Source organism: Hydractinia symbiolongicarpus, chromosome 5 (genome assembly GCF_029227915.1).
Source record: "Hydractinia symbiolongicarpus strain clone_291-10 chromosome 5, HSymV2.1, whole genome shotgun sequence".
In the NCBI taxonomy this organism is placed as follows: Eukaryota; Metazoa; Cnidaria; class Hydrozoa; order Anthoathecata; family Hydractiniidae; genus Hydractinia; species Hydractinia symbiolongicarpus.
The window spans coordinates 25,739,629-25,754,359 of record NC_079879.1 but is presented as its reverse complement, the minus strand read 5'-3'; the positions used below and the strand labels follow the sequence as shown (position 1 = coordinate 25,754,359).

The 14,731-nt window shown below is 32.0% G+C and overlaps 1 protein-coding gene across 1 annotated transcript; it reads right to left on the bottom strand.

Annotated features, from left to right (window-relative positions):
• Window positions 1-686: 686 nt before the first annotated feature.
• LOC130645659 (RRP12-like protein) lies at window positions 687-13,631 on the bottom strand. Its single transcript, XM_057451718.1, has 35 exons — window positions 13,018-13,631; window positions 11,678-11,877; window positions 11,347-11,376; window positions 10,889-10,942; window positions 10,129-10,208; window positions 9,868-9,973; window positions 9,546-9,662; window positions 9,345-9,471; window positions 9,170-9,237; window positions 8,956-9,009; window positions 8,286-8,384; window positions 7,887-7,978; window positions 7,701-7,812; window positions 7,278-7,624; window positions 7,081-7,202; window positions 6,942-7,006; window positions 6,438-6,488; window positions 6,216-6,324; window positions 5,942-6,090; window positions 5,278-5,342; window positions 5,096-5,189; window positions 4,862-5,020; window positions 4,704-4,784; window positions 4,482-4,590; window positions 4,255-4,362; window positions 4,008-4,111; window positions 3,866-3,919; window positions 3,699-3,790; window positions 3,099-3,207; window positions 2,723-2,860; window positions 2,570-2,645; window positions 2,243-2,386; window positions 1,660-1,832; window positions 1,204-1,286; window positions 687-831 (listed from the first exon to the last, which is right to left on the bottom strand). Exons 1-35 carry the CDS (start codon window positions 13,142-13,144, stop codon window positions 735-737), a joined length of 3,795 nt encoding a protein of 1,264 aa, XP_057307701.1. The 5' UTR covers window positions 13,145-13,631; the 3' UTR covers window positions 687-734.
• Window positions 13,632-14,731: the final 1,100 nt, after the last annotated feature.

Below are 14,731 nucleotides of genomic sequence, written 5' to 3'. Positions count from 1 at the left end.
TGTGAAAAATCTAAAGAAGGCTTAAACTGCAAAAATTTCCGGCTACAATTAAAATGTTCAGATGCAAAAATTTTACAAGAGCTCTCGTCTCACAGTGATACAATTATGGAAAAAGATAGTGTATGACAATTCTAGATTATTAGTAAGTGTGATGAGGCAGAAAGTCTACTTTTGTTCTAACACAATGTTTGTAAAAAGCGTAGGTCGGGTTTCTGCTTCATTTGTTACTTCTTATACGATAAAACACACTTGTCAAATTTTTATATCGTTTATATATAATCGAAAGAAAAATCGGTTTTGTGAATTTTCGCAAAATTTCGAGGAAGCTAATTTTCGCCGAAAATATGGAAAATTTTGCAAATGACTGCCATTTTTAAATTTTTTGTTGCGAAACCTTTTTTCTTAAAAAAAAAAAAAAAGAAAAAAAGAAAAAAAAAATAGCGGACACTTTTAATACAGAAAAAATGTAACTAAATTCCTATTTTGCTTTTTAATTCTCGCGAAGTAATTTTTAATTCTCGCGAAGTAACTGTCCTGAAATTTAATTTTTTTGAAATTTTTTTTTTTTACTTGATGTAATAAAATTAATATCGCAAATTCCAGGCAAATGTACACTGTACACTGAAACACGTAGTTACAGCTAGCATTCTAAATTATAATTCTAGTTATGTATTAAATGACAACTCTTGTATGTAAAAAATATTTCAAGTAAAAACAACGTTTACAAAATACTTTCACTTTCTTTTCTTTTTGTATTTATTAGCAGCTGCAGCTCCTTTCCTGGTCGCCTTAACCATTCCATGAAATTGACCAGAAAGTTTCGCCTTTTTTCTGTAAATAAAAAAATATCAATCTTGAGGCTGTTTATATGACGGGAGTGAAATTAGGGCGAAAATAAAATTCCCACACTGCAGTTAAAAGTGCGACTGTTTACATGTTTTACTCATGTCTAATTTCGGCGTAAAGGGTGTAATTTGTCCAGGTAAAGATCTCGCACCTAGTGGAAATTTTATTATGACCGAAATTCATTTGAAGTGAGTATTACTTCAGCTGAAGAAATGTAAACTTAAACCGGTTCTAGCTACTTCACTTCGAGTTTCATGTAAACGCGGCCTCTTTAAAGAAAAGTTGGAGTATTTAACCAGTCATTATAAAATTACTTTGTTTTCATTAGAAAAAAAAATTCAAAACTTCATTAATTACCTTTTATTTAACTTTTGTCGATCGAGTGGAATATAAGCGTACGGGTCAGGCTTCCCTTTCAGCTTCATATCACCTCCAGCTTTCTACAATTAAAATAGATTAAAGAAAAATATAAAATTCTGCTTGTCAATCTCAGAAATCATCTTCATTTTTTTCTCTCGCAAAGACATAGAGTCTGTTTATCAATCCATGATGGCGACTATGTGTGGATGATCAAATTTGGGTACTTCAAGTTGTTCAACAATAGTAATGAACGACGAGATGTTACTTTCACATTAAATATTCTTCTGACAATAAGATGAACATATGGTTCAATTTTAATAATAATATAAATTTTTGTTTTACCCAATTTCTTTAATATTTACGTCGTGAACAAAAAGTTATATCTCAAAATAAATTCATAGAACGATAAAATGAATTATCCGACCGTTTATAAACCGTGCTGAAGAAACAAACCTTAGCTTTGTAATCTGCTCCTAACTTCTTTTTACCAGAATCATCTGTATCTCGATGTCGATGAATACCAACTCCACCATGTTCGTACTTTTGAAACACGTTCTCGTCTTCTGGCATATCTTCCATACGCTTTCTTTTACCCAGTTTCATCTGCTTTGGTGTCTTGTCATATCCTAAAAAAAGGTTGTTATAAATTTGCACAACAACTAGCGGAAAGTCGCGTACAACAACTAGGGGAAAGTCACGTACAACAACTAGCGGAAAATAATGACAATAGGAAAGCAAAAATTAATCTCCCGAAAAATTTTATAATACTGTATTTGCGAAATTCGAGAAAATGAGGAATAAAATAACTTTTCTTTGACATATAGTTTTGGATATCATACACAATTGTGTTTTCTGTAATTTACTTAATATCTTTCTCACAAAAATAATCTTAACAAAAAAACCAAGAAAGATTTCACTGCGTAAATTAACCTCGTTAAGAAGCAAAAAAGTTCAATGGTCTGTAACTACATGTTTGTGAGTCCTTATCTGCGCAGTACAAATAAACCGCGTGGAGGATATATCAAATCCCACAAACCTCCTAAAATATCTTTTTCTCCAACATCTAATGCTGCTTCACCATTGTTCTCGATTTCCTCTTCTTCATCTTTGACGACGATTTTACCATCCGAAGAGAATGAAAAATCATGTTTGATCATCTTTTTATGCTTTGGTTTTGTTGCTGAAAAAAAGAATGGTTCATGTAAATTGTCAGTCATACAAAGTTGCAAATCAATTTTAACGGAGAAGACGCCAGATTTACATTTATTTACGGAGATAATGATTATAAAAGAGAATAGCATGATAATCAAACTTCGAAATCGTGCTGCGCTGAGAAATATGACGTCTCTTTCAGTGTACTTACCAACAATATTTTTAGCAACTGTCGGATCAAGTAAGTCAACCCCTTCTTCGTTCTCCACAATCCATGTTTTAGCATGCTGATAAAAAATAAGGTTTATATCGTAAGAGAATCTTTGTGAAAATTTTGAGAGAATCTTTTGTGAACTTTTCTTACCTTAGATTTCTTCTGTTTTTTTTCTTGTTGTTTTATTTTCTTCTTGTCTTCGTTTTCTTCTTCGTCTGAATCTGCAAGTACATCATCCCACGTGGTTTCTTTTGTAGTTTCGTCCTCAGACTCTTCAGAGTTATTTTTCTAATGTTAATACAGACCTCTCAGGGAATTTCGCGACTATACAATCATACTCAAAGATCTTACAGTATCCCTAAACTGTATCTCTACAATTCTACTTGCTAAAAATTTAGAAAAACTACTTAGATTGGAAGGAAGCAAGAAAAACAAACAAACAATACAAACAAAACATGAACGTAATATAAAATGGTGGCGAGAAGGATTACAATTTTCAAAAAAAAAGATGAAATGATGAACTTACAGAGTTCCGATATGCCTCTCTTTGTCTTTTTGTTCTTTCAATTGTTTTGTGAATTTGAACGATAAATCGTTTGTGCTCGTTTGGAACAAGAGACTTCACCAGATGATAACTTGACAGATAAAATACATATATGCGTGACAGAAGAACGCAACAAACCCAGAATACAAACGACAACAACATCAACCACAAAATCAACAATAACGAAGACGACGTAACAACGAAAACAACGACAACGATGCTAATACCAATAACAACAACAACAACAACGACAACGATGCTAACCACAATAACGATAACGACAACAACAACGAAAATAATAACAACGACAACGAAATAACAACCACAATAACGACAACGACAACAACAACGAAAACAATAACAACGACAACGAAATAACAACGTGACAACGTCAACAACGACAACTAGAACTACAACAACGTGACACCGTCAACAACGACAACGATTTTAACAACAATATTCTAACGACAACAACAACAACGACAACGACAACAATAACAACAAGGAAGACGACAACAACAAAAAAGACGACAACAACAACAACAAAACCAACAACGGCCACACAATAATAAATTTATTTACCCGCATTTTTTGTCGAGTTTTTCGAGGATTCGTCTGATTTGTTGTCTGTAAGCACTGCTATTCTGCGTGTTCCACACAAACAAGTTCTTGATCTAAAAACACATTATCAAAGTATTCTGTAGTTAGTAAAAATATATCCAAGCTGTCTAAACAAAATAAGGATTTACCAAGCTCTCTAAGTGTCCAGATAGTTCATTTGCATCTAGGATTTTGACAACGGCCTAAAAAACAAACAAACAAGATAAACTACATTACTAAATTACAAAACAGCATCAAGTCTGTTCCGACAAAATTAATCATCATACTCACCCTGATGAAAAGTAAACAGGATTTGATGACCTCTCTTGTTTTTGATTTCAATAATGTTATAGCAGCATCGAGCAATGTAGCGACTAGCTTCGCTGATATGCAATCTAAAATATATAAGAAAAGTAGCTAGTACACACAAGCTTCAAAGTAACAACACATCCCCATCCTTGCATCATATATCGAATACTAACATTAAACCGCCATTCTTTACATTCGTTACATGACAAAACGTAGCGGAAATACTTACATCTGTATTCAAAAACAAGTTTCGTGAAAGCCAGTAGCGTTGCACTGATCATGTGAGGGGAGCCAGCCAAGCCAGCCATAACGAAATGGAAATACTGCTCAATACACTCTAAACATTGAAAAAAAAATCAGTTATTCGAAGAAAATATATTATGCGCTCTGCTTAAATTGTTGGTACACCAATTTGAGCAGGAGCAGAGTGAGGTGATAAAAGCTGTCTTTACCTACCTTCTTTGGGTAGAGTACTCAAAAAAACATATGATGATCCAATATCAACCAACAAATCAAAAGCAGCTGTTTTGGCTTTAACACCAATTTCTTTGGTGCATAAAATGACCTGTAAATAGAAATAAAAGTTTTATCAGTTACGACAGGCACCCATCCGGGTTCGTTTGAAATCAACAGAATAACAAATAAACAAACAGCTCAAAAAATATACAATGGTTTTACCTCAGGTATAATTACTTGTAAGAAATCTTTATTCTCATTTGATAACTTCTTCACAAGAGAAGAAATGCAACCAAGACGTGGCTAAAAAGTCAAATAACACTTCAGTTATAGCTGAAACACATACAGAGAATATTCCTCGTCATTTTTTAAAAACTCACAGCTTTTGAAGACGGAACTGCACTTGATAACGAATCCACCAACACTGACTTTAACTCGTCAAATTTTTCTTCCACCAAATTTTTACAACTTTCAGAATTACTGGAGCAGATTTCTTCCAGTATACGATAAGCCTTCTTTTGCATGCTTTTATCCTTGTCCTTTTCGAACAAAAAAATAAAAATTATTTTATATAGTATTAAGACCTTTTCTCAACCAATAAACTTCAAGCTTACCTGCACGTGACCAGTGACAAGCTGGTATAAACCTCGTACTTGTTCCTCTGTTGAGTACTTCACCATACATACTGCTAAATCCATCAAAAGATGCCTATACACGCACAACAAAGAAAAGGTTGGTGTTGGAAATCACCTAACAATGCCTCAGGTGTGTTTACAACCTGCAAATAAAATGAAACCTTTTCTCTGCAGAGTCTTCTTCTTTAAGTTTTTCAAATATCTTCTTTACGAATGTTTGTACAAGCTAAACCGAAAGATACAATTCATATAAGTGGACTACATTTTTGTAATGTGTAAACAGACACCAAGTACTAACCATCAACAGCAGGCACCATTTTGCGTAGCAAAGTTGACTTAACACAAGTACTGAATAATCTCACTTTGAGATCGGCTATATAAAATCCTATTACAGGAGGTAAAAAAGCTACAGTACAAGTGAAAAGAAGCTGCAGACCTAAAAACATCGAGAAGGTGAGCAGCACGAGGTATCTTGTACTTATTTTAACGTGTATCAACTTTTGTAAGTTCACGCAAGAAAGTTAGTTAGTGCGCAAAAATTCCTTATGATATATCACGATTCTATAGTTTACATAAGAGAAACGCATCCATATTATTTTTTAGTCCTAAATTTTAGTATCTTCTATTAGTGCAAAAGTTCGAACTTATGCGAAAAATTATCACGCGCGCGAATTACGTACGTATGTACTGCGCAAAAATTATTTTTCGCAAAATCATTTTTCTTACTGCGCATAAATTAATACGCAAAAAAACTAATGTGAATAATGTAATTTATCTTTATTTAGTTGTGATGTTTTAATCAATAAAAATTATTTGCACACTTACTGTGGATTCTGCAACAACAAGAAATGCTTTGATTGTTTCAAGAATGGACAGTGATATGGCTTTACAGTTCTCATCGTTGGAGGTGTACAAATTAAATAGAATAGGCATGTAATTCTTTGCAAACTTTCCAATAACTGTTAACTCCTCTTCTGAAAAACAAAACACAAGTGTAAGTTTCGCATTTCAAATTTAGAACTCGCAATTAAAAAAATTTACTTTTAAAAGCAAATCGTTTATTACATTAGATACGTAAGTTCGTGCGAGCATAACTCACCATCAAGCGTCCTGTTAATTAATGTTCTTAAGGCTTGCAATACCAGAGGTCGCAGATCATTTCTTTCCATCAATGCCGTTCCCAAGATTTTCGCAATACTTTTAAAAGACTAAAAAAATATATATATATTCATATTCATTATAGTACAAACATATCATGACCAGAGACAAGAAACTTAACAATAACAACAACAACAAATCGTTTGTTCAATCATCCATTTACCTCTTTCAAATCGGTGGGATTGGTGCAAAATCCAGGTAATAAAGCCCAAATCTAAAAAAGCAGAACATTCAAAACATAAAAAAGCACAACTATTTTAACTGTGTTTGATCGTTGTGTATAAAAAATGTGTGTCTTAACAGAGCACACCATTTTTTTCATCCTTATTAACCCATAAAAGAAAGTTTATGAAATTTCTAACTCATATGTCTTCACAGAAAAATCTTCAGGCATGTTATTTTGGTGAGACATAGTAATCATGTGAAATTCTTATATCATCCATATATTTCACTTTTGTCTGTCGTTTTTATGTAAAAAGGAATTTGAATCTTTAATAATAATAAAAATAAGCTTTTTCATCAATATGCCTGTAATATTTCTCTAACCGTGTTTCCTATTATCTTGCCAATTTTTACTTGTTTACACCAGCAAAATAAATGTCAAATCCATGTGAAGGTGAGTGATAAGTTCGTATTTGATTGGTATAAACCGCGTCTTGGTACCTACCTGAGTAACTAGCGTTTCATACACTTTAGCTTCTAAGTCTTGCTTCGACTCTCTACACTTTAATGCTGAAACCAAAAGTCATACTACAATCATCTAGGTTTCATGATAGCACAGAAACTACGACAAAAACAAAACAGACCTTTGCCTCTCAATGTAGCCGCCATAGGAAGAAAGTAGGAGATAAAGAAAGCCAGCTGTGTGTTTTGGATACAATCCTTCATAACAGGAAGCAGCCAAGCAAGTGGGAAGTCGCATTGGTCGCTGAAATATGCTCAGAATAGATAAAAAGTTTCATTCATGTTTGATACACGAAAAATACACAAATAATCTACTTACTCTTGTCTCACAAGTTTTAATGGTCTCTCGTTTAAAATCATCTGAGGTCCAAAAGTCTTGAAAGCAGCTCCTATAGCTCTATTTAAACTAGACATGAAAGGAAATGCAGGGCTAGCATGCAGGTCTATTAGACTGGTTACACTGTTAATCATAACAGAGGCACACTGTTTTCCAAATTTTGAATATAAATACTGTAACGACTGCAGCACTATATCCCACACTGGTTGGTACTTATAACGCAGACCAGATTCTATTAATTTGAATATTTTGCAGAATGACGAATCTTTTATTTTGATGTCTTCTTCAATAGTGTCCATTATTGGTTCTAAGCATTTTTCACTTGTTTCCTGAGTAAAGAAAAATTAAAAATTAACAAAAAAACACATCCTACGTCTGTTCTTGTATAACTTTGTTATTGCATACCTTCATGATGTCAGCGGCTGCTTTTGTTACTTCACGGTGATCAGACGTAAAGTAGGTCATTGCAGTGCCATAAAATCTTGGTAAAAGCTTCAAGCATGATTTCTCATTTATTCTAGTCAAATAAAAATCAGTATTAATACAAGATTATCAAAGTATAACATGCAGTAAAATAATTTATTTTCTTACAATGACAGATTTGAATGTGCAGCCAACATGAGTGCAAGCCAAGCATTAGTAACGTGTGGATCATTGATGCTGGGTTGGAAATCATACAAAGCCTAACAAAAAAAATATGTATATACATATATATTGCATATGCAGTTACCTACAAAAAACTAAACTAATATAACACCGGATTCTTTTATTAAGATTTTAACACAAGTACAGCCATATCAAGTGTTTTAGGCCTGCTACATTGGTTAACTCCCTAAACGTTTTGCATGTGGTATCTATCGTTTTGTATGTGTATGGGGGTGTACTACGTGCTATCTTAAACCTCTCCCTTAAAAAGAACTGCACCATCAGTCTTGTCTAGCATAGAATAAAAATACATTTATAAATCAAGGAAGATCTTCTCACACTTACAGATATTAGCTTAGCATTTAACTCCGCAGAAAAGTTTTCTTCAGGCGGGTTAGCAGTGCACAAAGCATGCAGTGTTTGCATGGAATTTGTTTTTATAATCTAAAAGAAAATTAATTTTTTATTTTTTAAAAATGGAACTTCATTTAAACCATGAAAACAAATAATATTTAAGACTATCATGCTCACTGTGACTTAAAAATTTTTGTGTGGTTTTAAACAGAAACTAACCATTGTGTTAATACGCTCTGTGAATAAAGTTTCGAGAAAACAGGTTACAAAAAAAAAAGAAGTCAAGCTTGGTAAAGCTTGTATTACACAATTGTGTAGAAAAAAACTGGGCATGCTAACAGAAAATATTATGCGATCTTATTATTTAAATAATATTGTACTAATGATTTTCTTATTTACCAGTAGACATTAGTAAGCTTCTATACACATGGAATGATTTTGACAATTACTGCTGTTTGCTCATAGTTGACAAGCTTCATACAAAAATAAAATATAAAATATTCAAAAGCATATATAGTTTCATTCCATTCATTGTATTAATCCTTATTGGCAGTAACACAGAACTCGCAATTTGGAGCGCACAACTTCTTGCATGTTATATGTTTCACAAAGGATTGGTGTACAGTGCTAATTATATATGTTATAGTCTGAAAATACTTACTGGGTTATTAATTGTTAGCATACGTAATATGGCTTCACAAATTTCTTTTAAACTCTAAAAAGAATTTTAAACTGTATGAAATATGAATGATAAGCACAAGGAACAAAGTATTTGTTTACATGCAGTTTTAATTAAGGGATTAGGGTTAAGCAAGACAACAAAAACAGGGTTAACTTACCCTTAATTAAAATTTAAAAATAAATGAATCAAATACCTCTGCTCCCAAGTACTGAATGCACAGTTTCAACAAATTTAAAACGTGGTGAGAAATTGCTGCATTTTCTAAAAATCAAAACAGAATAGTAGCAACTAAGGTTTTTAGAATTGCACATGAGTAAAGTTGATGACCGAAGTCAATTTACAGAGAAGAGAAAAAACATTTTGAAAACCTGATGTATGTTGTGCTAATATATGAACACAAAATTTTGTGATAGCTGTTCCAATTGGATGATTTTGATGGTTTATCAGATTGATCTTTGTTATGTTCTTCACTGAATTGTGAGCCAGCTTGCGAATCTAAATCAAGATTTTTATAGCTTCAATCTTGATGCCTAAAAAACAGGGATTGCTGGAAATATGACAAAGCCTACCTTAGGTTTAGAATGAGTTGTGAACCTTAACATGATTTGAAAACAATGCTGAGTTGAAGATTCCATCCACACAGCTGACTCTTGTGCTGACAAAGTAGTTGTTAAACAGTCCAGGGCCTAAAATAAATGGATATTGGGGCCTAAAATAAGTGGACATTAAAAGTGGCCTGGAAAAACAGAGAAACAAGTTTTCCAACAAAGTTACAAAGAAGCAATAACAACAACAACAAAAATATTCAGTACCATATTATCTTATTCTTATTTCAATGATGAGATAAATAAGTTAATGTAAGAAGCACAACAAATTATTTGTTATACATACACAAGCCACAAGTGATGTTTTCCCATCAACAGAATACTTTTCTAACACTTGCAACAACAACTTTGACACTTCAGAGAATCTAGCTTTCAGTAAAGTAGTTGGAATTCTAAAATAGAAGAAGCTATAAGTAAAAAAAACTTAAAAAACTATGACAAAAAGCCAATTATCATGGGAGTAGAAAAAACGAAGTCAAACAAGGATGGAAATAACTGACATCAACTTCTACGTTAAGTAGGAGTTTGCAAGATAATAAGCAACTACCTTTTGATAACTAGATTCAGGAGATACAAAATGGCTACGATGGAATTTTCATTGTCTTTACTTGCTTCAAGAACAGTCATCTATTAAAAACAGTTTGCAAATTTTTTTAAAAAACAACAATGTTTGTCTAGAATAGTGATAATGTTACATCAATTAAGTAACGAAAATTTTTAGAAGGCAATCTGATCATTTAAACATTGGAAAGGTTTATTAAGAAGTTTTATATATACTTACCTGTTGGTGTTGATCTACTCAATGGCTTTACATATAATATAGCACAAATAGACAGTAAAATTTACAAAGTGTTTTAATATTTTTCTGATAACTGAAAATAATGGTAAATTTCATTTTTGGACTTTACATTTGTGTTTTTTATTTGAATATAACAGCTGGTAATTTTTTCTGCATTACAGAAACACAAAATTTGAAACAAAAATATAATATAAATAAAACAATTAATCAAGATTTTTTGAATTCACCTATGAACACACCATCTGGATAAACTATCTGAGTGTATCACTAACATTTTGCTGCACATAGTGTAGTGGGTTTGTCTGTGGCTCTAAGTTCTGGGGACCGCAGATCAAATCCTGCCAGGCAGTATGTTAGTGATGAACAAAGTAGTTCTTCTTCAATATGAGATTATTTCTCTAAATTTCAACTGTTTTAATTATATTTAGATGGTTATTTTCTCCAAAGCAAATTCATTTCCTTAAATGACATTTGTTGTAAGCTAAAGGCAGAAAAAGTTAGTCCTTACTAGAGCAGCAAAATACTCTGATTCAGTTTCTGAACCACCCTTTGAACGGATAACCTATAAAGAAAGTTTAAATCCTAAAAGTTCAACCTATACACACTACATAATGATATATATATATATACATCTCCACACTATTAATTTATTCCATTTGCTTCATTACAATAAATAAGATTACTAAAAGCTTTTTTCTAAAGAAAGAAAACAAAATAAGAAAACTTCAAATTAAGAAATTTTAATTTGTCTGAAAACTGTTGTCTCCACACAGAGTGACCACCTTTTTATAGAATCAGCACTCTTTATTGAAAATATGAAAAAGACATGTTTGAGAAAGGCACTCATTTAATACTCTCCAATAAAATAAGAGCTAACAGTCAGGGTAGCCCTCTATCAATTAGGAATGAGTATTCTAATAAAAAGAATGCATTTACACACAAGGCAACAAATACATTAAAACTTACCTCTGTAACAGCAGCAAGAATTGCACATTTCTAAAAGACATGTTAAAACAAAATAATGATGTTCATTGTATAGACATTTATCGGTGCACATAATTTAATCCCTAACATCTTAAATTTTCTGACAAAACAACCTTGAACTACTACAAGGTGGAATATGCTTTGTAATAGTAATAACAAGTAGTGCAAACTTTTACACTTTTTTTATAATTTATAATACAATATTCTCTTATAATATGCATGTTTTACTGACTACTAATGAAGACAATTAATTATTTAATATATTTTTGCAAACCTGTGTGAAGTTTAGATAATTGTTATACAATTTACTAACCTCTTGATCAATAATATTTCCTGAATTCCAATGATCCATTACTTTGCTAAAAGTCATGTTGGAACAATCTGTTAATCCACTGATAGAAAAAGCTTTAGACTGTACTGATGTTCCAGTTTTTTCACTAATTGCCAAATCACCAATATCTAACTCATCCTCTACTTTTTCATTATGCTTTTCCAACGCAGCCAAGGTTAAACCTACAACAGAAACAGCAAGTGTAATTATCATAAATTTATAAATAACATCCATAGCCTTTATTTGAGCAGCAGCATAACTTAAAACAGGTTTACAAAGAAAAAAAAGTTCTAGCTTAAAGAAAAGTGCATCTTAAATAATGCAACTTATATGTCCACATGCTCAATTCAAAATTGTCTCAATTACGTAAAATTTGAGGCTTACAAAAACCAGGGACTATTTAACAATTTAACCAGTGAACCGCAAACTTTGGAGCCTTTGTACCCGTTACCATTGACTGAAATTATATATATATCAATATTTTTTCTCAGCAAAATAAAAAGCTTAGGTCTATTCGCTTGGTGACAGAAAAGCATATCTTTTCATTTGTTGCACCAGTTGCACTCGTTTTACCAAAGAAATGAAAAACTCAAACGTGCTGTTGATTTTAATTATGCGACATATATGCAACTTTACTTTTGTTTTTTTGTTTACTTTTGCAGGCTATCCTTTTTGTTTACATTTTATGAATAATTAGTGTTTGTTGTTGAGAAACCTCGATAATTAATTATTTTTTCATAATGGTGCTTGGTTTGAACTAAAGAAATAGAAAATCACGTGCAATTGATGGAATAGAGTTTTGACTGTCAAATGTAAGTTACAAATCTTTCTGATGAAACAAGTGCACTATTCACTCTGCTCTAAAACAGTTTAGCTAGAGTTAACATTCTTTTTTGCACTGAAACTACACAAAATGGGAAAACAGGTGCAACAATTGCAGTTACTGCACTTGTTAAAGAAAGAGTATATAACAAATGGACCCCAGCCATGGGAATCTAAAAATTTGCCGTTGTTGTGTAGTAATACACAACTTTAACATAGGATGTGACTTGAATAGTGTTTCACAAGTTTAATGAAAATGTACTCAACTTAGCTAAAACAAACTAAGGTGTAAGGGATATGTCAGTTTGTTACAGTAGGTATCAAGTGTAATCTGATTGTTGTTCTTTGTTAGTATCAGCTGTCACTACTTCTCTTTATATATTTTAGATTGAAATCCACCGTCGATGGAAAAAGTCAGATGCTAATATTTAAATTTAGTGTGTATCAATAAATACATTGTTAACATTTATCTCAATAAAAGAAAAACAATTTGAACTTACCAGTTTGTGATTTTTTGTGAGTAAAAACGTTCTTCTTTACTTGATTTCGGAATTTTCTTGTATCTGGATTTTGAACACATTGGTCACCTTTTTTGAAGGAATTTCTTTGCTTTACCTTTTGCTTCATTATCTCAAGTAGAATGTTTTCCTACAAAATTAAAAAAGGTTGTACATCTGAAGATAAATATCTCCTCCCAATATTATCTTCACCCTAACAGGGAGGTCAAGTAATAATAAAAAAACAAGATGAGTGGGACTTTTTGTTTTGCGTATGTTCACTTTTTCCTTTCCTTCTTTTTTACTTGTTGTTTACATCATACAAATCATGTAATAACAAGCTGGTTAATTTCAGCAAACGATCGGTTGTCTGTAGATAATGACTTCTTCCTAAATACTGGCGGCAGTAAGTAGGATTTGATTGTGGCAGTAAGTTTGATGTGATCTTGTCCCAAATAATTAAGCTGCTGATAAAACCTACACTACACTATAGTACTGTGAAAAGGTTTGTTAACATCGTGGTTCGTGTTTATTTCATGTTACGCACGAACCGCGATAGCCCATGATGTGTATTTTTTTAACAATCGTGGACCTCACGATCATGTTTTGTGGACTACACGAACAAAAATTAAACATTACACTGTGGTGTCCACGATAGATAACTTCTATTGTAAAACAACAAAGACCGTATTAGTTTATCAATTAAATCAAAACCCAAGAGCAAAAAAATAAATTAACACTTGTTGTTTTAATTCGTTGTCATAAAGCTTGTCATATAATAGATTTTAATCGTTCGTGAATCAAAATGCGATCTTAAAAAACATTTCTATCGCCACTATTCGTTTTTAAACTTTTAAAATGCGATCTTAAAAAACATTTCTATCGTCGCTTTTCGTTTTTAAACTTTTAAAATGCGATCTTAAAAAACATTTCTATTGCCGCTTTTTGTTTTTAAACTTTTAAAATGCGATCTTAAAAAACATTTCTATCGCCCGCTTTTCCTTTATAAACTTTTAAAATTCGATCTAAAAAAACATTTCTATCGCTGTTTTTCGTTTCTAAACTTTTAAAATGCAATCTAAAAAAACATTTCTATCCCGTTTTTCGTTTTTAAACTTTTAAAATGCAATCTAAAAAAGCATTTCTATCGGCGCAGACAAATTTAACTTTTCTAGACAAATGACATTTCGTAAAAATGCAATTGCGTACATGACAAAAAATTATACACCAAGCAAAAACTACGAATATGCTTTTTTAGCTTGATAAAACCTGAAACAAACAAATTAACTTTAATGATAGACTTTTTTGAAAAGAAAAAAAATTAAATTATACTAGATATAAAAATCGTGGAGCTCGCGAAAATAATCGTGGGATAATAATATTAGCGTGGTGGCCACGATAGAATGTTTGAATGTTTGTTATACATAAAGACCACGATTTTATCGTGGTTCGTGTGCACCACGCTTGTTACACGAACATGATGTTAACAAACCTTTTCACAGTACTGTATATGTGTCAATTATAATAAAGATAGTTTATCCAAACAGCATGTGAAGACAAAGATTACTTGTGTCACTTTTAATAAAAGTGGGAGCCAGCATTAACCAGCAGTATTTTGAAGTAACCATCAGAGAACCACCTGTATTTTGAATTAACCAACGGAGAACCAGCAATTTTTTAAGTGGCCACAAGAAAACTGAAACATTTTATAATGTAC

What these genes read in the sequence shown, in the direction of transcription:
- LOC130645659 (XM_057451718.1), bottom strand. Translation starts at nt 13,144, where the DNA reads ATGAAGCAAAAGGTAAAGCAAAGAAATTCCTTCAAAAAAGGTGACCAA. An exon ending in ATTAGCACAACATACATCAG is followed by an intron (nt 9,238 to 9,344) that starts GTTTTCAAAATG and finishes TTTGATTTTTAG; the next exon opens with AAAATGCAGCAATTTCTCAC. An exon ending in CTGGACACTTAGAGAGCTTG is followed by an intron (nt 3,791 to 3,865) that starts GTAAATCCTTAT and finishes ATGTGTTTTTAG; the next exon opens with ATCAAGAACTTGTTTGTGTG.